Source organism: Anomaloglossus baeobatrachus, chromosome 8 (genome assembly GCF_048569485.1).
Source record: "Anomaloglossus baeobatrachus isolate aAnoBae1 chromosome 8, aAnoBae1.hap1, whole genome shotgun sequence".
In the NCBI taxonomy this organism is placed as follows: domain Eukaryota; kingdom Metazoa; phylum Chordata; class Amphibia; order Anura; family Aromobatidae; genus Anomaloglossus; species Anomaloglossus baeobatrachus.
This window is the reverse complement of record NC_134360.1, coordinates 123,323,567-123,346,876: the sequence shown is the minus strand read 5'-3', so window position 1 is coordinate 123,346,876 and position 23,310 is coordinate 123,323,567. Positions and strand designations below refer to the sequence as shown.

Sequence of the window (23,310 nt, the reverse complement as noted above, 5' to 3'; positions counted from 1 at the left end):
TTTCCGTTTTTTTTTTCGCCATTCATTTTGCGCAAAAGTTGTGGTGACAAAAAAGGTCGTTTTGGCGTTTGGATTTTTTTTGCCGCTACGCCGTATACTGATCAGATTAATTGATTTTATATTTTGATACATCGGGCGTTTCTGAACGCGGCAATACCAAATGTGTGTATATTTTTTAACCCTTTAATTTTCAATGGGGCGAATGGGGGGTGATTTGAACTTTTAGGTTTTTTTGGGTTTTTTTTAATTTTTTAAAACTTTTTTTTAACTTTTTTTTTTTTTATTTTACTAGTCCCCCTAGGGGGCTATTGCGATCAGCAATCTGATCGCTCTGCACTATCTGCTGATCACAGCTACACAGCTGTAAACAGCAGATACGCTCACTTTCTTTTTCACTGGGCTGCGGGCACAGCGAAAGTGAAAGCAATTCATGTGTAGTACAGGAGTCATCACGTGACCCTGTGCTACCGTGACAACTACCAGAAGTCACGGGATCGCGTCACGTGACTTCCGGTATCGGGCGGTAAGTAAAAGTTTACCGCGATCGCACTTATAATGGCGCTGTCACATATTGTCAGCACCATTTAAGGGGTGAAACGGCACGAGCAGATAACGATTTTGCTCGTGCCTAGCAGGCACACATCTCAGCTGTGAAAATCAGCTGGGATGTGCGCCGATCGCAGCATGCTGCCGCCGGCAGACCGCGGGCAGTGACGTTATGACCGCTAGGACGTAATTTTACTGCCCGCGGTCGTTAAGGGGTTAAAGTTACAATAGAAAATTACTTTCAGAGTTGAAGTTCCTAATTCAAGTATTAACCACTATGGCTATAGTCTGATGGTTGAAAGCAGGAAAAAAATGTGTTCATTGAGTTATTTTTCTGTGAATCTCACCCCTCTCTTCCATCTGTTCCCTAACACCTCATTTCTTTATCATTTTCCTGGAGTCCTGGCCAACTAATAATGTTATGTATGCCACTTTTGCCATGGACCGATGCCACAGCTTTGTACAAAATATGTAAATAAAATAGTATTGCATTTGTTTTATTGAATTAATAATAATCTTTATGTAATTAAATCCAACATACTCTGTAGCATTGTACAATAAATGGAAGTAGTTAACAGATAAAATAACACCAATGTAGGACATAGAAAAAAGAAATCACTGAAAATTAGACACAAGGATACATGACCATGCCTGTTGCTCTCTAGGACTTAAAGTATAAAAGTACCGTACAATGATCTATTTACTGAAGCCTCTTATTGTTAATACATCATTCGTTGTTTGAAGGTCTTGATTTATCATTTACATCAGTCTGGTAATCAAGCAACAAATCAAATCTAATTTACATCATTTTCCTAGCACTGTCCATTTCACATTTGTTGTGGATACCACTGCTATCCTCCTTTATGAATATTTCACCAACACTTAGTTCTTTTTCAAACTCTGGTTTGACTCTGTGTCTAATATATCTGGCATTCTTGGCTTCCTCCAGAGAATCCATAAGGTCAGGCATTGTGTGTAGGGTACGGAGACCCCCATCAGGTGCATAGATTTCTTCATCAAATGCTGCCCTGTCCTTGAAAAGAGAACCTCGTCTCTGTCTATGAAATTGTGGGTTTGCAGAGCCAATAGCTTTATCTTTTGTATTCGAGAGAACACTAGATGATTTTCCTGGGAGATCATCCTTAGACACAACATCCCCAGTTACTGAAATAATGCTGAGTCTCCGAGCCGGAGAAGTTTTGGTATCTGTTATAATGGTCCCAGAAAGTGGAAATTCAATTCTCTGAAGATTTTCTCCCTTTTCCTTTTTAACGCCATCCATGAAGTCATTTATACGCATTTGCAGAGTCATGGATGAGCCAGATGCCATGACTGGTCCTTGAAGAGAAGCTGGCAGCTGACTTCTTATACAAAAGATAAAAATAAAGAAGATAGATATTATTCACAATTTGTATATTGATAGAATGATAGTGGTAGGCACAATATAATAAACTAAATTTAAAATAATTTTAACAGCATAAAATCAATTTAAAATATTATTAACCCAAACGTGGTATTAATAATAAATGTCAATTCACTAAGGGTAACTCCAGGTCATTTCTCACGGTCGGTGATGTCAACACATTACCACTAGAGTTGAGCGTGGTTCGCGGTTCGAGGTTCTCCAGTTCGCGGCTCGAGTGATTTTGGGGGCTGTTCTAGATCGAACTAGAACTCGAGCTTTTTTGCTAAAGCTCGATAGTTCTAGATGCGTTCGAGAACGGTTCTAACAGCAAAAAAAACAGCTAATTCCTAGCTGGCTTTCCGCTGTAATAGTGTAAGTCACTCTGTGACTCACACTATTATGACATTTCAGTGTATAGTGTGCGGGAACAGCGCATTCAGATCACTGCTGTATGTATAATGGCGATCGCCATTTTTTTTTTTTTTCCTTGTCTTCCTTCCCTAAGCGCGCGCGTGTAGTGGGGCGGGCCAGCATGTCAGCCAATCCCAGACACACTCACAGCTAAGTGGACTTTTAGCCAGAGAAGCAACGGCATGTGTGATAGGATGTCCATGTCACATGTCCCTGCATTATAAAACCGGACATTTTCCTCCAGCACGCCATTATCTGCCTTCTGCGTTCTTGGTGTCAGACATCACTGGCGCAGCTCCTATCGCTGATACTGCTGTATACGCTCCATACACAGTGCTGGACAGCTTAGGGATAGCACTTTCTATCAGTCCTTTTAAGGGCTCATACCGGCAGGGTCAGAGCCATAGGTGACAGGTCCTGAAAACAGAGTTTAACAGCTACACAAGATGACAGCGTCTGTGTAGCTAAGGTCAGGGATTTCCTCGCTGCATTTCCCCATTAGGAGGGATAGAAAGGGAGGCTTCCTTTCCTCTACCCAGAGACCCACAACTCTGCCACTGTACCCTCCTGCCCTTTGCACACTCCAACTCATTGTTACTAAGCCATTATACTAGCAAACACTGAGTGAACTTAGTGGCATCCTAAACGTGGCTATTGGACTTCTGTATAGTCCCACTAGAGCAAAGATATTTGCAGCACGTCTGCCTGCATTGCACACTCAAACTCATTGTAGCTAAGCCATTATACTAGCAAACACTGAGTAAACTTAGTGGCATCCTAAACGTGGCTATTGGACTTCTGTATAGTCCCACTAGTGCAAAGATATTTGCAGCACGTCTGCCTGCATTGCACACTCAAACTCATTGTAACTAAGCCATTATACTAGCAAACACTGAGTGAACCTAGAGGTGCCAAGCTATTTCTAGCACCTCTGCATGACACCCTCATGCACATTTTGCTACGCTAATGTTATAGCAAACTCAGGGAATTCATTTCTGCATTTGATAATTCAGAGGGATAGAAAGTGAGGCTTCCTTTAGCTTTTCCTTCTGTTCATAGACAGCATCTACAAGTCCACACCCGAAGAGCAATTTCTCCTCCACGTGTAAGTGTGGAGAGGCAGCTAGTGTGCATGCGTGTGCCGATTTACCCCAGCTGCAGCCTAACTACAGTGTTTCGCCTAGTGAGTATGCTCAGCCTGACTGTGCCATTCCTGATGCTAAGTCTTCATTTCGGGATGCATCGCATGCTCCCACACTTAGTGCGAAAAGCCTCTTTGCACAGGTACTTGCATTCCGTGCCGGGTCTAAGTCCTGTTTTGTGCCTAGACACCATGCTAAAGCTGATAGTCTTTTTTCAGAGACTGTATTTCATGCAACTGACCATGCTCAGGCACTTACTGCATCAGAGACTAGGTCCGGTAATGAACTCTTTGGCCCTGCCCCTGATGTGGGGAGCCCATATAGACCACAGGGCATCAGGTGTCCTGACGATGTGGGCAGGCCACTCCCAAATGGCTTGCAGAGGCCCGCCCCTATGACTTGTCACCTCATTATTGATGGTCAGACGATGACTGGTGAGGTGTTTGTGTCGTGGCAGCCATGAGGTCATTATTAAAGTTGCGGTTCCAAATAGGACGCTAGTTATGCCACTCATGACGTGTCACTCTGCTTTTGTCTCCAGGAGGTGCATTGTGGTCCACCCTGGTTTGGGGCGGACCCAGGTTATAAAACGGGCTGGAGCCAACAAGGAGGTGCGCAGTCTTCTATTATGCTCCGAAAGAGCACACCTCTATGTGTTGAACCCATTGCGGCTTTAGGCCAAAGGTAGGCAGGGATAGGGCGTCGATGCAGGCCGCCACCACAGTTGGTAACGCAGAACGGTTAAGACCAGCTACTGTCCTACAAGTCCTGCTTGTGCAGCCCAGTGGTATTAACAGGCCTGCTGCTGCTGATGCGCCTGCTGTCCACAGGTGTGGCCCCAATGCACGCGGTCAGCGTACTGAATGGCCCCTGTGATGTTAACAGGGAGTTCCTGGGCTGGGTGGGAGTGTGGACCCTGTGACGCTAACAGGGCTCCCACTCTCAAGATCCGAGTGTCGTCTAACTCGGTTCAGGCAACTATTAGTTTCATAGCCACACAGCTCTGTATCCTCCACCTAACCTTCCAGTTGCCAACCTCTCCTTTTCCATCCGGGAGCACGGTGGACATTGACTGCTGATGGGGATATATACCTTTCTCTTTCTTTTCTTATTAATTTTCGTTATATAGCGGTAACATAGTATATACCACCTTATCCAAATTTGCCAGTCCCACCGTAACAGATGGTGTTTCTTCATCAAATGTTACTTTTGCTTAACCAACAAACCCACGGACAAAAACTTTTTTCCCCTTTCCAACACACCTGTTCCCCTTTCCACCAGCATTTGTCCTTTTTCAACTCATTTGGTATATGACCAAAAGTGCAACTCTGCAGGGACACCGTACTCAATGCCGTCTCAGCACAGCAGCCAGCCCTCGGTCCCTCAGATGTGGACAAGTAAAAGACCATTTCCTCCAATCCATGACAAAGCGTTGAGATTCACTCTGTGCAGCACTGGTGTTTACTGATAAAAGCAGATCTAAGAATCCGTACCACCTTGTGCAGATACTCCTGTATACGTGCGTCCCTTTCTATGGCAGGAATTATTTAGCCAAATTTGGTCTTGTACCGAGGATCTAACAGTGTGGCAACCCAGTAGTTAGCATTACTTCGAATTCGTACAATCCGAGGGTCATGTTGTAGGTAGTGCAGCAAGAAGGCGCTCATGTGTCTTGTGCATCCAGGAGGACCAAGTCCTTGGTTTGTTGGTGGCAGAGAGGTGAGAATCGTGCCTCCTTCCTCTGCCCTCTCCCCCAACCTCGCACAACCGAAATGTGAGCAAGCTCTCACTCATCTGCTGAGTCTTCCATGGCCATCGCAAGTTCGTCCTCCATTTCTTCATGGGCTCCTGCACCTTCCTCAACATTTTTTGCTGATGCTATGCGCCCTTGTTAATCCCTATCCCCCACCATGACTGCCGTCTAGGTGCCGCTCACTGTATGAACCTTGTACATCTTATTATCCCTTCTGCACATGACTCCTGTACTTTCTCCCCTTCCTCTTGGACCAACACCTGACTCCGAATAATGCTTACAGTGTGCTCCATCTTGTAGATGACCAGAATTGTCACGCTGAGAATGGCATCGCCAGTGCTAAACATCTTCGTCGACATTTGTAAACTGTGTAGAAGGGTGCATAGGTCCTTGATCTGACACCACTCCAGCAGCGTGATCTGCACCACCTCTGGATCAAGTTAGCCCAGGGTATACGTCATACCGTATTTCAGCAGGGCTCTGCGGTGCTGCCACAGACGCTGCAACATGTGCAGATTCCAATTCCTGCGTGTCGGAACATCGCATTTGCGTTTAACCGCCAGACCCTAAGACTTCAGGAGCGATGAAAGTTGTTGAGCTGCTGGGTGCGAAGGATGAAAGTGAGCACTGCACAAGGCCATGTAGGCTGGGATGGTATTTTAAAAATTGCTGGAGAATCAAATTCAACACGTGAGCCATACAAGGCACGTGTGTCACATTGCCCTGACGAAGGGCCGCAAACAGGTTTGCATCATTGCCACACACGGCTGTTAAGTCACCAACATAGTCCACTCAATCAATTTGTACTCCGGTCGCCAGGTGACAACGTGTTCCTTTCGTGCATAGTGCTGATGATGGGAAAGGAGTCGATGCCTGCGGCGCAGGTGGACGCAGGTTATGGTCACCCACTGGGTTGCGTTACCTTGACAGATATAGAACCACAGGCTGAATGTAGGTGGTGGGTATCTCACAGATGAAGTACCATCATTCAGCTACAACCAATGGGAAGACACCACACCCTTTTTTTAGGCCCCTCCTGTCTGCAGACCACTGCCAGACAAAGATATGAACCTCTTGTTACTGTTACCCCCAGTTCAGTTTTATGAGTTTGCATGCTTGTTACCTGACTACTTTTCCTGCTTGCTGTTTGTGTACCTCGTTGGCCGATCCGCATTTTACCTCTGCTTGTTTTCTGATTAAGTCCTGGCCATCCCATTCTGTTCCTCTTCCTCAATTAATGTTTTTGACCCTGCATGACTACTATTCTCTGGAACTGCAGCCTTCCACAGGTATTGATCAACTTGGGCCCTGTGTAATTCCAAATCACTGTATAGGGGTTAAAGGGTTTCAGGGTTCTGGGTGTCCGGCTTGGTGAGTGGCTTGCCTCTAGCCTATCCTTTACAGCCCATCTGAGTGTGTCGATCCAGGCAGGCGTTACACCGTGCCCTCTGCAGAAGGCCATGTAGGCCGGGATAGTGTTTTAAAAATTGCTGGACAACCAGGTTCAACACGTGAGCCATACAAGGCACGTGTGCCACATTGCCCTGAAGAAGGGTCGCAGACTGGTTTGCATCATTGTCGCACCCGACCTTCCCTGGCTGCTGGTTGAGTGGAGACAACCATTGATGAAACTCGGTCTCACTCTCCAGAGCTAACCGTCCACAACTCCTGAGCTGTGCCTCAAATTTCCCCTACATTTCAAAGTAAACATTTGACCGCCTGATGGCCTTGAGCTCTGCTGCCAGCATAGTAAGGAGGTGTGTGGGATTCCTTGGGCGCAGTTACAACGCGGGTCGCCTGACCACACAGGGTTTGGGCCGAGGTGGAGGACCCACACGAGGTTGAGGAGGCAGAAGCAGTGGAGGAACTTGTACATACAGATGAAGGATTGACACACAAGTCGTGTGGATGGCAAGACTTGTACAGCAAACCCTTCTCCATCTCTGACCATAGTTACCCAGTGCCCAGTAAGCAACATGTAACTCTCCTGTCCATGCTTACTGGTCCAAGTATCTGTGGTGAAATGCACCCTGTCACACACAGAGTTTCTCAAGGAATCGGTGAGGTTGTGTGCGACCTGCTGTGGTAGCGCGGGCACGCCTTTCTTGGAGAAGGAGTGACGACTGGCCATCGGCTCTTGGGGCACTGCAATGGGCATAAGGTCTCGAAAATCCTCGGTCTCAAAAAGGTGTAAAGGCAGCCTTTCTGTTGCCAACAAGTTGTAGATGATGAAACTCAACCTCTTAGGCATGTCATGCCCTTCGAAAATCATGTAAAACACAGCGAGGGAACTCCAAACACAGTCTCCCTCGTTTCCACTAATTGGGCCACACACACCCCACTTGACTGGCATCAGTTGACCCCCCTTTTGAAAAAGAAAAAGATGCTTTGCATGAAGCACTCTCAAAAATACGCGTGCCTTTCCCGTCCCCTGGCTGACCCAGGGGAAGAAAAGTCCTCAGAGAGCCATGACTTGTTCATCTTGGTTCTTTTAGAAACACAGCGAGGGGACTCCAACCACAGTCTCCCTCGTTGCCACTAATTGGGCCACACACACCCCACTTGACTGGCATCAGTTGACCCCCCTTTTGAAAAAGAAAAAGATGCTTTGCATGAAGCACTCTCAAAAATACGCGTGCCTTTCGCCTCCCCTAGCTGACCCAGGGGAAGAAAAGTCCTCGGAGAGCCATGACTTGTTCATCTTGGTTCTTTTAGAAACACAGCGAGGGGACTCCAACCACAGTCTCCCTCGTTGCCACTAATTGGGCCACACACACCCCACTTGACTGGCATCAGTTGACCCCCCTTTTGAAAAAGAAAAAGATGCTTTGCATGAAGCACTCTCAAAAATACGCATGCCTTTCGCCTCCCCTGGCTGACCCAGGGGAAGAAAAGTCCTCTGAGAGCCATGACTTGTTCATCTTGGTTCTTTTAGAAACACAGCGAGGGGACTCCAACCACAGTCTCCCTCGTTGCCACTAATTGGGCCACACACAACCCACTTGACTGGCATCAGTTGACCCCCCTTTTGAAAAAGAAAAAGATGCTTTGCATGAAGCACTCTCAAAAATACGCGTGCCTTTCGCCTCCCCTGGCTGACCCAGGGGAAGAAAAGTCCTCTGAGAGCCATGACTTGTTCATCTTGGTTCTTTTAGAAACACAGCGAGGGGACTCCAACCACAGTCTCCCTCGTTGCAACTAATTGGGCCACACACACCCCACTTGACTGGCATCAGTTGACCCCCCTTTTGAAAAAGATGCTTTGCATGAAGCACTCTCACAAATATGCGTGCCTTTCCCATCCCCTGGATGACCCAGGGGAAGAAAAGTCCTCTGAGAGCCATGACTTGTTCATCTTGGTTCTTTTAGAAACACAGCGAGGGGACTCCAACCACAGTCTCCCTCGTTGCCACTAATTGGGCCACACACACCCCACTTGACTGGCATCAGTTGACCCCCCTTTTGAAAAAGAAAAAGATGCTTTGCATGAAGCACTCCCAAAAATACGCGTGCCTTTCGCCTCCCCTAGCTGACCCAGGGGAAGAAAAGTCCTCTGAGAGCCATGACTTGTTCATCTTGGTTCTTTTAGAAACACAGCGAGGGGACTCCAACCACAGTCTCCCTCGTTGCCACTAATTGGGCCACACACACCCCACTTGACTGGCATCAGTTGACCCCCCTTTTGAAAAAGAAAAAGATGCTTTGCATGAAGCACTCTCAAAAATACGCATGCCTTTCGCCTCCCCTGGCTGACCCAGGGGAAGAAAAGTCCTCTGAGAGCCATGACTTGTTCATCTTGGTTCTTTTAGAAACACAGCGAGGGGACTCCAACCACAGTCTCCCTCGTTGCCACTAATTGGGCCACACACACCCCACTTGACTGGCATCAGTTGACCCCCCTTTTGAAAAAGAAAAAGATGCTTTGCATGAAGCACTCTCAAAAATACGCGTGCCTTTCGCCTCCCCTGGCTGACCCAGGGGAAGAAAAGTCCTCTGAGAGCCATGACTTGTTCATCTTGGTTCTTTTAGAAACACAGCGAGGGGACTCCAACCACAGTCTCCCTCGTTGCCACTAATTGGGCCACACACACCCCACTTGACTGGCATCACTTGACCCCCCTTTTGAAAAAGATGCTTTGCATGAAGCACTCTCAAAAATATGCGTGCCTTTCCCGTCCCCTGGATGACCCAGGGGAAGAAAAGTCCTCTGAGAGCCATGACTTGTTCATCTTGGTTCTTTTAGAAACACAGCGAGGGGACTCCAACCACAGTCTTCCTCGTTGCCACTAATTGGGCCACACACACCCCACTTGACTGGCATCACTTGACCCCCCTTTTCAAAATGAAAAAGATGCTTTGCATGAAGCACTCTCAAAAATACGCGTGCCTTTCGCCTCCCCTGGCTGACCCAGGGTAAGAAAAGTCCTCTGAGAGCCATGTCCACATTGTCAGTGGACAGACACGTGTGCTTATCTGCCAGCAGACCCCCAGCAGCACTGAAGACAGGTTCCGAGAGAACGCTGGCTGCAGGACACGACAAGATCCCCAAGGCGTACGTGGCAAGCTCAGGCAATTTATCCAGATTGGAAGCCTAAAATGAGCAGGGCTCAAGTTGCACAGTAATGGCATCGATGTTTCCTTGCATATACTCATATATCTGTGTCTCCTCCTCTTTTTCCTTGTCCAGCTGTTTTGTTTTCGCATGAGTATATGTCCTTGTCACTTTCCCATGTGTTTGTGTTGTTGTGAGTTGTTTGTCACCTTTTGGACACCTTTGAGGGTGTTTTCTAGGTGTTTTTATGTGTTTATGATTGCCTGCCATAGTTTCCTATGCAGTTCAAGTTCGGTTCGTCGAACGTTCGACGAACCGAACTCGAACGGGACCTCCGTTCGGCGAACCGACCTCGAGCCGAACCGCGACTGGTTCGCTCATCTCTAATTACCACTCGCGAGAACTTCAGTGCTGCTGTAAAGCACAACTCACAGTGACGTCACTGACTGGCAGTGACCCTGCGAGAACTCCGATCCAAACTCCCGCAGGGTCACTGCTCTATCACACATACTTTTGGGGGAAAACACATACATCACAAATAAAAGCTGTAATATCATCTATCTATCCATTGATCCATCCATCTATCTATCTATCTATCTACACCGTGTGCAGAATTATTAAGTAAATGAGTATTTTGATCACATGATAATTTTTATACATGTTGTCCTACTCCAAGCTGTATAGGTTTGAGAGCCAACTACCAATTAAGTAAATCAGGTGATGTGCATCTCTGTAATGAGGAGGGTTTTGGTGTAATGACATCAAGACCCTATTTAAGCTGTGCATAATTATTAGGCAACTTCCTTTCCTTTGGCAAAATGGGTCAGAAGAAAGTTTTAACGGGATCTGAAAAGTCCAAAATTGTGAGATGTCTTGCAGAGGGATGCAGCAGTCTTGAAATTGCCAAACTTTTTGAAGTGTGATCACCGAACAATCAAGTGTTTCATGGCAAATAATCAACAGGGTCGCAAGAAGCGTGTTGGGCAGAAAAGATGCAAAATAACTGCTCATGAATTGAGGAAAATCAAGCGTGAAGCTGCCAAGATGCCATTTGCCACCAGTTTGGCCATATTTCAGAGCTGCAACGTTACTGAAGTATCAAAAAGCACATGATGTGCCATACTCAGGGACATGGCCAAGGTAAGGAAGGCTGAAAAACGACCACCTTTGAACAAGAAACATAAGATAAAACGTCAAGACTGGGCCAAGAAATATCTTAAGACTGATTTTTCAAAGGTTTTATGGACTGATGAAATGAGAGCGACTCTTGATGGGCCAGATGGATGGGCCAGAGTCTGGATCAGTAAAGGGTAGAGAGCTCCACTCCGACTCAGATGCCAGCAAGGTGGAGGTGGGTTACTGGTAGGGGCTGGTATCATCAAAGATGAACTTGTGGGACCTTTTCAGGTTGAGGATGGAGTGAAGCTCAACTCTCAGACCTTCTGGAAGACAACTTCAAGCAGTGGTACAGGAAGAAGTGAGAGCTGTGCTGGCTGCATGGACACTGCTGATGTGGACCCGGGGAAAGTAGGTGCAGATTCTTTGCACCCACACTCCTCACGTGGAGGGTCTGCACTCCCAGAAAATGGGGGATACGTTCCCTGAGCGTGCCCCCCATATTCTAGAAGGTCCAGAGTCGTCATGGGACTTCCAAAATGGATTACAGGATGTATTTTTTCTTTTTCTTTACAATAAATTGGTGAAAGAGAATGGTTGGGGAGTGATTTTTCAAATAATTTTTTTTATTGTCTTCGATTTTTTTTTATATTTTTATTACTGACAGTTGGTGATGTCGGGTATCTGATAGACGCCATGACATCACCAACTGCTGGGCTTGATGTCAGGTGACATTACACATCTGGTATCAACCCCATTTATTACCCTGTTTGCCACCGCAGTAGGGCAACGGGATGACCTGGGGCAAAAAAACAGGATTGGCGCATCTAATAGATGTGTCTCTTCTGGGGCGGCTGTGGCCTGCTATTTTTAGGCTGGGAAGGGCCAATAACTATGGACCTTCCCACCCTGAGAATACCAGACCACAGCTGTCCGCTTTACCTTGGCTAGTGAACCAATTTGGGGGGAACACCACATTTTTTTAATTATTTATTTATAAATAATTATAAAAAAGAGCCTGGGGGCCCTCCAAATTGGTTTCCCAACCAAGGTAAAGCTGACAGTTGTGGTCTACAGGCTGCAGCCATCTGCTTTACACTAGCTGACTATCAAAAAATGGGGGGACCCCACGTCGCCTTTATTTTTAATTATTTATTTTTTTGGCTAAATACAAGTCTAGGCACCCTTTAGTGCCACATGAAAGTCACTAAAGGGTGCCAGCTTAGAATATGCAGGGAGGTGGGATATTATATATGTGTTTAACATCGGTCTGCCTGTCTATCTATCTATCCATCTATCCTTTTTATCTATCTATCTATCCCTCTATCCCTCTAGCTATCCATCTATCTATCTATTATCTATCTATCTATCCATCTATCCATCTATCTATCTATCCTTTTTTATCTATCCATCTATCTATCCATTATCTATCTATCTATTTACATATCTAACCATTATCTATCCATCTATCTATCTATCTATCTACCTACCTATCTATCTATCTATCTATCTATCCATCTATCTTTTTATCTATCTATATTTCCATCTATCTATCCATTATCTAATCAAATCAAATCAAATCAAATATCCATTATCTATCTATCTATTTACATATCTAACCATTATCCTTCTATCTATCTATTTATCTATCTATCAATTATCTATCTATCCCTCCAACCCTCATTCTATCTATCTATCCATCTATCCATTTATCCCTCTATCCCTCTATCTATTTATCTATTATCTATCTATCCATCTATCTATCTATCTATCCATTATTTATCTATCAATTATCTATCTATATTCATCTATCTATCTATCTATCTATCTATCTATCTATCTATCTATCGATCTATCTATCTATCCTTTTTATCTATCTATCCATCCATCTATTATCTATCTAGCTATCTATCAATTATCTATCTATCCCTCTATCCCTCATTCTATCTATATATCTATCCATCTATCCCTCTATCCCTCTATTTACCTATTATCTATCTATCCATCTATCTATCTATCCATTATCTATCTATCAATTATCTATATCTATCTATCTATCTATTTATCTATCTTTCTATCTATCTACCTATCCTTTTTTATCTATCTATCCATCTATCTATCCATTATCTATCTATCAATCAATTATCTATCTATCCCTCTGTCCCTCATTCTATCTATCTATCTATCTATCTATCCATCTATCCATCTATCCATCTATCCCTCTATCTATTTATCTATTATCTATCCATCTATCAATTATCTATCTATCTATCTATCCCTCTATCTATCTATCTATCCATCTATCTATCCATCTATCTATCTTTCTATCTATCTATCTATCTATCTATCTATCTATCCATCTATCCGATACATAGATAGATGATAGACAGATACATGGATAGATAGATAATGGATAGATAGACAGATAGATAGATGGATGGATAGATAGATAATGGATAGATGGATACATAGATGGATAGATGGATGGATCGATAGATAGATCTGCTGACTTGCCTCCCTGCCAGTTCCTTGTGCCTCTCAGCTGTCCACACAGGTGATTATTACCCTATTTCAGCCACTTTTTTAGGTTGTTCTTTAGATCAGCGGTGTTTATTTTACATCATTTCAACTATGGCTTATAGGCTAATGATTAGTATAACCATTGAACCTGATAATAGCTATTTTTAAGAGCTGCTCTTTTGACGCTCCTAAAGGCTGCTTTAGGCCCCCTTGACAAGTCCATAAAAAAACACGCACATATGTTGCGTCCGTTTTTCGGGTCCGTTTTCCGTTTTTGTGTCCTTTTTTGTGTCCGTGTGCCATCTGCGTGAATGCCGTATGCTAGCCGTGTGTGCGTGTTGATTGTCCGTTTATGCGTGAGAGAAAAAACTGACATGTGTATGTGTTGTCCGTGTGAATTTCTGCGTGTTTGTGATGCACAATGTCGTAGATACATACCCGCTGACAGTAGACAGAGTCGCACGTAGAGAATGAACTGGGGTGAACTTCACCCGACTTCATTGTCATACCGCGGCTCTGTCTGTGTCGCGTCCTGATTAGCGGTCACCCGTAAAGGACTCACCGGTGACCGCTAATCACCAGAGTGACTGAATGGAGCACCCCTCTCGCATACTCACCGTTCCCCAATATCCGGCGCGGCGCTGCACGGCTGTTCTCTAAACTCTGGCGGCTTTTCCTCTTTTTAAAAAGCCGGCCGCTCATTAATCAATCTCGTATTCCCTGCTTTCCCCGCCCACCGGCAAATATGATTGGTTGCAGTGAGACACGCCCACACGCTGAGTGACAGCTGTCTAACTGCAACCAATCACAGCCGCCGGTGGGCGTGTCACTATGGAGCAGAGAAATAAATAAATAATTAAAAAAAAACGGCGTGCGGTCCCCCCAATTTTAATACCAGCCAGATAAAGCTATACGGCTGTAGGTTGGTATTCTCAGGATGGGGAGCCCCACGTTATGGGGAGCCCCCCAGCCTAATAATATCACCCAGCAGCCGCCCAAAATTGCCGCATCCATTTGCTGCGACAGTTCTGGGACTGTACCCGGCTCTTCCCGATTTGCCCTGGTGAGTTAACAATCGGGGTAATAAGGAGTTAATGGCAGCCCATAGCTGCCACTAAATCCTAGATTAATCATGTCCGGCGTCTCCCCGAGATACCTTCCATGATTAATCTGTAAGTTACAGTAAATAAATACACACACACACACCTGAAGAAATCCTTTATTTGCAATAAAAAACACTAACACATACCCTCATTCACCACTTTATTCAGCCCGAAAAAGCCCTCCATGTCCGGCGTAATCCACGGAGTTCCAGCGTCGCTTCCAGCTCTGCTACATGGAGGTGACAGGAGCAGCAGAATACACCGCCGCTCCTGTCAGCTCCACGCAGCAAATAGGTGAGTAGCGCGATCCTCACCTTACCTGTGGCCGCCCGCAATGAGAAAGGGAGGAGGTGGGCGGGATGTTACGTTCCGCTCATCTAAGCCCCTCCGCTTCTATTGGGTGGCTGCTTAGTGACGTCGCAGTGACGCCGAACGAACCGCCCCCTTAGAAAGGAGGCGGTTCGCCGGCCACAGCGACGTCACTAGGCAGGTAAGTAGTGTGACGGGTCTGAGCGATGTTGTGTGCCACGGGCAGCGATTTGCCCGTGTCGCACAACCGATGGGGGCGGGAACGCACGCTAGCGATCTCGCTAGCGAGATCGCAGCGTGTAAAGCAGCCTTTAGTTAATTAGACTGGTGGATAATCAGATACCTTTCAGTGTCAAGATCATTGCGAGTAGCATGGGGCTAAATTACACTAAATGGATATGTAATTATTGAGTCACCCCAGCGTGAGTGATATTTTTTGAAATGTCTAGAATAATATTCAATTTAAGGTTGATTTATCATTGCTAACTCTGGCTTTTATTTACTTTTCATATAAATATTTATTATTACAATTGGTGGGTTGTGGCTTGTTTTCACCACTATTTTATCCTTGCACCATACTTCTTTTTCTGTTTAAATAATAAAAAATTGATAATGTGGACAATTATTCGCCTCTTTTTCTTTTGTTTGGCTCACAAGTTCAGTGGAGGAAGCCTGATGATATTTGGTTGCTTTACAGCCAAAGGTGTTCGATACTTGACCAGGATCGATGGTATTCTCAATGCTGAGCTATATATGAGTATCCTACAAGATGAGTTGCTTCTTATAATCAAGTACTATGGGTATGAAAAGGAGGATGTAGTGTTTTAGCAGGACAATGACCTGAAGCACACGTCAAGATTGGCAAAGAAATGGTGCTATGGTTCAATGACAACGAAGAAGAGGTGCTGGATTGGCCTCCACAGTTCTCAGACCTAAACACAATGAGAGGAATTAAAAGCTATATATATACTCAAGTGAGCTGACCAGTGTGCATCAACATTGAGACCTGGGATCAGATCTCAGTAGAGACTTGCTTGAATCTGATCAAGAGCATGCCCAAAAGGATTCAGGCAGAGTTGAAAGCCAAAGTAGATTAACAAAATACTAACAAAATAATAAAAATTGAAATTTTGATTTTGAAAAGCAAAACAGTAACAATGTAGTGACATAACCAAAATGTACATAAATGATGATATGATATATAAATTTGCAAGTTAAATTTATGTATGAGATAGCCAAGATGATTGTCTATAAAATGAAGGTAACCTCATGCTCAAAGCTGTAGTGCATCGTGAGATGTGGAGGCTGAAAATGAAAAGTTCACAATATTGTTACCCTTTTGCTTGTCACTGTATGCTTTTAATGAGGCTGGATATCCAGGCATCCATTGATGACATCACTTAGACTGAAAACAGCCTTCCATGCATAGGCGAATGAATGTAAGCGGGAATATAAAGTATGTATGGTTGGGCCTGCATTGGGGTTTAAGCATTAATGGGAGCTTGTATACGAGGGTGACCTGGCATCTTCACAAACATCCCCTTGAGAAAGCAGTGGGTGAAATGCACATTGGAGTACGGACATTTTCTTTTGTTTTGGGTAATTATACTAATGATTATTATATCTATGATCATGTCTTGATTAGCATATGCATTTTGCATAGAAGATTTACAGTCCATTAATTGATTTCTATCTACATATACAGTATCATCTTGCATAAGGAGTGATTTTTGCACATGCACTCTTAATTTATAATTATGGCTTATTTGTATACACTCATATGCATGTATTTTTATATTTTCAGTATTTTTTATTACGGTACCTTAATGACATTGATATAGGTTGCATATATAGATTTATTTTTATACCCTTATTTAGTTACTAGAAGGTGGCCCGATTCTACGCATCGGGTATTCTAGAATTTACGTATTGTGTAGTTAATGTATGATTTTTGTTATATATATATAGATGTTGTTGTGTGTAGTTACCAAGGGTTTGTGTAGGGCGCTGTACATGTTCTGGGTGTTGTCTGGATGTGGCGGGAGGTGAAAGCGGTGTTGTTTGTGTGTTACGTTGTTTGTAGAGCGCTGTGTGTCTGTAGTGTTGTGTGTGTGTGTTGCGCGGTTTGTGTGGGTGTGGGGTGCGTGTGTGTGTTCTGGGGGGAGGTATGTTTTGTGCAATGTGTGTGTGTTGCACGGTATGTGCGCATATTTGTGTATGCTGCGGTGTTTGTGTGTTGGGTGTTGTGTGTGTGCGGCGTTGTCTGTGTTTGTGGGTGTCTGTGTAGGGCGGTGTTTGTGGTTCCCAGTTCGTGTGTGGTGTGTTGTGCGGTGCGCGTGTGGCGGTATGTGTGTGTTTTGGGGGGAGGTGTGCACCCCCATCGTGCTCCATCCCCCATGCTGCACACTCCCCATCGTGCTCCATCCCCCATGCTGCGCACTCCCCATCGTGCTCCATCCCCCATGCTGCGCACCCCCATCGTGCTCCATCCCCCATGCTGCGCACCCCAATCGTGCTCCATCCCCATGCTGCGCACTCCCCATCGTGCTCCATCCCCCATGTTGCGCACTCCCCATCGTGCTCCATCCCCCATGCTGCGCACCCCCCATTGTGCTTCATCCCCTATGCTGCTCACCCCCCATCGTGCTCCATCCCCCATGCTGCGCACTCCCCATCGTGCTCCATCTTCCATGCTGCACACCCCCCATCGTGCTCCATACCCCATGCTGCACACCCCCATCGTGCTCCATCCCCCATGCTGCGCACCCCCCATCGTGCTCCATCCCCCATGCTGCCCACCCCCCATTGTGCTCCATCCCCCATCCTGCGCACCCCCCATCGTGCTCCATCCCCCATGCTGCGCACCCCCCCATCATGCTCTATCCCCCATGCTGCACACTCCCCATCGTGCTCCATTCCCCCATGTTGCGCACTCCCAATCGTGCTACATCCCCCATGCTGCGCACCCCCCATCATGCTCCATCCCCCATGCTGCGCACCCCCATCGTGCTCCATCCCCCATGCTGCGCACTCCCCATTGTGCTCCATCCTCCATGCTGTGCACTCCCCATCGTGCTCCATCCTCCATGCTGCGCACTCCCCATCGTGTTCCATTCCCCATGCTGCGCACCCCCCATCGTGCTCCATCCCCCATGCTGCGCACCCCCCATTGTGCTCCATCCCCCATGCTGCGCACCCCCCATCGTGCTCCATCCCCCATGCTGCACACTCCCCATCGTGCTACATCCCCCATGCTGCGCACTCCCCATTGTGCTACATCCCCCATGCTGCGCACCCCCCATCGTGCTACATCCCCCATGCTGCGCACCCCATCGTGCTCCATCCCCCATGCTGCGCACTCCCCATTGTGCTCCATCCCCCATGCTATAATAGTTCTCCTATTATACTCAGAGAGGAGTATAATAGGAGGACTATAATAGGAGGAGTAGTCCTGGGGGGAGAGGAGTATAATGCCGGCTTCCTGCACATGTGTACCGGGAGCCGGTGTACGCTGGTAACTATGATACACATCGGGTAACTAAGGGACCTTAGTTACCCGATGTGTATAATGGTTACCAGCATTCACCAGCTCCGTCACGATCCCAGCAGCGCAAGGTTATGTCTGGCGCTGCTGGGATCATGACGGAGCCGGTGTATGCTGATAACTATGATACACATCGGGTAACTAAGAGACCTTAGTTACCCGATGTGTATAATGGTTACCAGCGTTCACTGGCTCCGTCACGATCCCAGCAGCGCAAGGTTATGTCTGGCGCTGCTGGTATCGTGACGGAGCCGGTGTACACTGGTAACTATGATACACATCGGGTAACTAAGGGATCTTAGTTACCCGATATGTATAATGGTTACCAGCATTCACCGGCTCCGTCACGATCCCAGCAGCGCAAGGTTATGTCTGGCGATGCGTGCGGAGGGCCGGGGCGAGCGGCCAATCCATGTGGAGGGCGGGGCCAGGCCGAGGCGAGCGGCCAATCCATGCGGGGGGAGCAGCCGAGGCAAGCGGCCAATCCATGAGGGGGGGTGGGGCCATGGCGAGGCCAGCGGCCAATCCGCTGTTTGTCACCGTAAGGACATGTCACGGTAAGGACACAATTTTGGAGCAAGACAGACAGACAGACAGAATAAGACAATTATATATATAGACTAGAAGGTGGCCCGATTCTACGCATCGGGTATTCTAGAATTTACGTATTGTGTAGTTCATGTATGATTTTTGTTATATATATATATATATATATATATACAGTCAGGTCCAGAAATATTTGGACAGTGACACAATTTTCGCGAGTTGGGCTCTGCATGCCACCACATTGGATTTGAAATGAAACCTCTACAACAGAATTCAAGTGCAGATTGTAACATTTAATTTGAAGGTTTGAACAAAAATATCTGATAGAAATTGTAGGAATTGTACACATTTCTTTACAAACACTCCTCATTTTAGGAGGCCAAAAGTAAATGGACAAATAAACCAAACCCAAACAAAATATTTTTATTTTCAATATTTTGTTGCGAATCCTTTGGAGGCAATCACTGCCTTAAGTCTGGAACCCATGGACATCACCAAACGCTGGGTTTCCTCCTTCTTAATGCTTTTCCAGGCCTTTACAGCCGCAGCCTTCAGGTCTTGCTTGTTTGTGGGTCTTTCCGTCTTAAGTCTGGATTTGAGCAAGTGAAATGCATGCTCAATTGGGTTAAGATCTGGTGATTGACTTGGCCATTGCAGAATGTTCCACTTTTTTGCACTCATGAACTCCTGGGTAGCTTTGGCTGTATGCTTGGGGTCATTGTCCATCTGTACTATGAAGCGCCGTCCGATCAACTTTGCGGCATTTGGCTGAATCTGGGCTGAAAGTATATCCTGGTACACTTCAGAATTCTTCCGGCTACTCTTGTCTGCTGTTATGTCATCAATAAACACAAGTGACCCAGTGCCATTGAAAGCCATGCATGCCCATGCCATCACGTTGCCTCCACCATGTTTTACAGAGGATGTGGTGTGCCTTGGATCATGTGCCGTTCCCTTTCTTCTCCAAACTTTTTTCTTCCCATCATTCTGGTACAGGTTGATCTTTGTCTCATCTGTCCATAGAATACTTTTCCAGAACTGAGCTGGCTTCATGAGGTGTTTTTCAGCAAATTTAAGTCTGGCCTGTCTATTTTTGGAATTGATGAATGGTTTGCATCTAGATGTGAACCCTTTGTATTTACTTTCATGGAGTCTTCTCTTTACTGTTGACTTAGAGACAGATACACCTACTTCACTGAGAGTGTTCTGGACTTCAGTTGATGTTGTGAACGGGTTCTTCTTCACCAAAGAAAGTATGCGGCGATCATCCACCACTGTTGTCATCCGTGGACGCCCAGGCCTTTTTGAGTTCCCAAGCTCACCAGTCAATTCCTTTTTTCTCAGAATGTACCCGACTGTTGATTTTGCTACTCCAAGCATGTCTGCTATCTCTCTGATGGATTTTTTCATTTTTTTCAGCCTCAGGATGTTCTGCTTCACCTCAATTGAGAGTTCCTTAGACCGCATGTTGTCTGGTCACAGCAACAGCTTCCAAATGCAAAACCACACACCTGTAATCAACCCCAGACCTTTTAACTACTTCATTGATTACAGGTTAACGAGGGAGATGCCTTCAGAGTTAATTGCAGCCCTTAGAGTCCCTTGTCCAATTACTTTTGGTCCCTTTAAAAAGAGGAGGCTATGCATTACAGAGCTATGATTCCTAAACCCTTTCTCCGATTTGGATGTGAAAACTCTCATACTGCAGCTGGGAGTGTGCACTTTCAGCCCATATTATATATATATATATATATATATAATTGTATTTCTGAACATGTTTTTGTAAACAGCTAAAATAACAAAACTTGTGTCACTGTCCAAATATTTCTGGACCTAACTGTATATATATATATATATATATATATATATATATATGTTGTTGTGTGTAGTTACCAAGTGTTTGTGTAGGGCGCTGTACATGTTCTGGGTGTTGTCTGGGTGTGGCGGGGGGTGAGAGCGGTGTTGTATGTGTGTTGCGTGTGTTGCGTTGTTTGTGGAGCGCTGTGTGTCTGTAGCGTTGTGTGTGTGTGTTGCGCGGTTTGTGTGTGTGTGGTGTGTTTTGGGGGGAGGTATGTTTTGTACAATGTGTGTGTTGTGCGGTATGTGCGTATATTTGTGTGTGCCGCGGTGTTTGTGTGTTGGGTGTTGTGTGTGTGCAGCGTTGTCTGTGTGTGTGGGTGTCTGTGTAGGGCAGTTGTTTGTGGTTCCCAGTGTGTGTGTGTGGTGTGTAGTGCAGTGCGTGTGTGGCAGTGTGTGTGTGTGTGTTGGGGGAGGTGTGCACTTCCCATCGTGCTCCATCCCCCATGCAGCGCACTCCCCATCGTGCTCCATCCCCCATGCAGCGCACTCCCCATCGTGCTCCATCTCCCATGCTGCGCACCCATCGTGCTCCATCTCCCATGCTGCGCACTCCCAAACGTGCTCCATCCGCCATGCTGCACACTCCCAAACGTGCTCCATCCGCCATGCTGCGCACTCCCAAACGTGCTCCATCCGCCATACTCCGCACTCCCCATCGTGCTCCATCCCCCATGCAGCGCACTCCCCATCGTGCTCCATCCCCTATGCTGCGCACCCCCCATCGTGCTCCATCTCCCATGCTGCGCACTCCCAAACGTGCTCCATCCGCCATGCTGCGCACTCCCAAACGTGCTCCATCCGCCATGCTGCGCACTCCCAAACGTGGTCCATCCGCCATGCTGCGCACTCCCAAACGTGCCCCATCTGCCATGCTGCGCACTCCCAAACGTGCTCCATCCGCCATGCTGCGCACTCCCAAACGTGCTCCATCCCCCATGCTGCGCACTCCCACACGTGCTCCATCCCCCATGCTGCGCACCCCCCATCGTGCTCCATCCCCCATGCTGCACCAGCATCAGCCTCTCTACCCGCAGCATCAGCCTTTCTGCCCGCAGCATCAGCCTCTCTCCTCCCAGCATCAGCCTCTCTACCCGCAGCATCAGCCTCTCTCATCCCAGCATCAGCCTCTCTGTCCCCAGCATCAGCGTCTCTGTCCCCAGCATCAGCCTCTCTCATCCCAGCATCAGCCTCTCTCCTCCCAGCATCAGCCTTTTCTGTCCCCAGCATCAGCCTCTCTCCTCCCTGCATCAGCCTCTCTCATCCCAGCATCAGCCTCTCTCCTCCCAGCCTACCCCAGCCTCAGCCTCCCCCAGCATCAGCCTCTCTCCTCCCAGCATCAGCCTCTCTCCTCCCAGCATCAGCCTTTTCTGTCCCCAGCATCAGCCTCTCTCCTTCCAGCCTACCCCAGCCTCATCCTCCCCCAGCCTCAGCCTCCCCCAGCATCAGCCTCTCAAATCCCAGCATCAGCCTCTCTCTTCCCAGCATCAGCCTCTCTCCTCCCAGCCTACCCCAGCCTCAGCCTCTCTCCTCCCAGCATCAGCCTCTCTCCTCCCAGCATCAGCCATTTCTGTCCCCAGCATCAGCCTCTCTCCTCCCAGCCTACCCCAGCCTCAGCCTCCCCCAGCCTCAGCCTCCCCCAGCATCAGCCTCTCTCCTCCCAGCATCAGCCTCTCTCTTCCCAGCATCAGCCTCTCTCCTCCCAGCCTACCCCAGCCTCAGCCTCCCCCAGCATCAGCCTCTCTCCTCCCAGCATCAGCTTCTCTCCTCCCAGCCTACCCCAGCCTCAGCCTCTCTCCTCCCAGCATCAGCCTTTTCAGTCCCCAGCATCAGCCTCTCTCCTCCCAGCCTACCCCAGCGTCAGCCTCCCCCAGCATCAGCCTCTCTTCTCTCAGCCTCCCCATCCCAGCCTTCCCCAGGATCAGCCTCTCTCCTCCCAGCCTCCTCCAGCACGCCGTGCTCCTCTGCTGACATTCACAGATCCGATCGCATACACTCACACACACACACACACGATCGCATACACTCACACACACACACACACACACACACCCGATCGCATACACTCACGCACACACACATTGACGATATTGCACATACGCGCTCATACTCACAACATCCGGAGATACCACATGCTTCTGGCCATGTGATCCTTCGGCAGGTCCTGGAAGCTCACAGCACAGTATCGCCGCCGAAAAGCAAGCGATATCCCAGGATGTTGTGAGTATGTGGATGCGATGTGATGTGTGTGTGAGGTGTGTGTGTGTGTGTGTGTGTGTGTGAGAGCGAGTGTGATCTGATGTGTGTGTGTGTGTGTGCTGTTATGTGTGTGCGTGTGTGTATGTTCCGCCGCTGCAGGACCTTGATGCGCTGGTAACTATGCTACCATGGTTACCAGCGTATCTCGTCCCCCACCCGCACGGGAGCCCACACCAGCATACGTCGGCCAGCCCCAGCAATGCGAGGGTATGTGTCGGCTGGGTTGGCGGCGTACGCTGATGTGGGC

At 47.2% G+C, this 23,310-nt stretch overlaps 1 protein-coding gene across 3 annotated transcripts in view; it reads right to left on the bottom strand.

The window, feature by feature from the left end:
* Positions 1 to 1,045: 1,045 nt before the first annotated feature.
* The window catches only part of CCDC190 (coiled-coil domain containing 190), a 46,037-nt gene continuing 23,772 nt past the window's right edge, over positions 1,046 to 23,310 (bottom strand). For 2 of the 3 annotated variants that reach the window (XM_075320920.1, XM_075320921.1), the window contains exon 4: positions 1,046 to 1,910. In XM_075320920.1, the coding sequence (XP_075177035.1) occupies positions 1,346 to 1,910 (565 nt within the window). In that variant the 3' untranslated portion in view covers positions 1,046 to 1,345. The remainder of the gene's footprint in view (positions 1,911 to 23,310) is intronic. The other variant, XM_075320922.1, reaches the window with a different exon arrangement.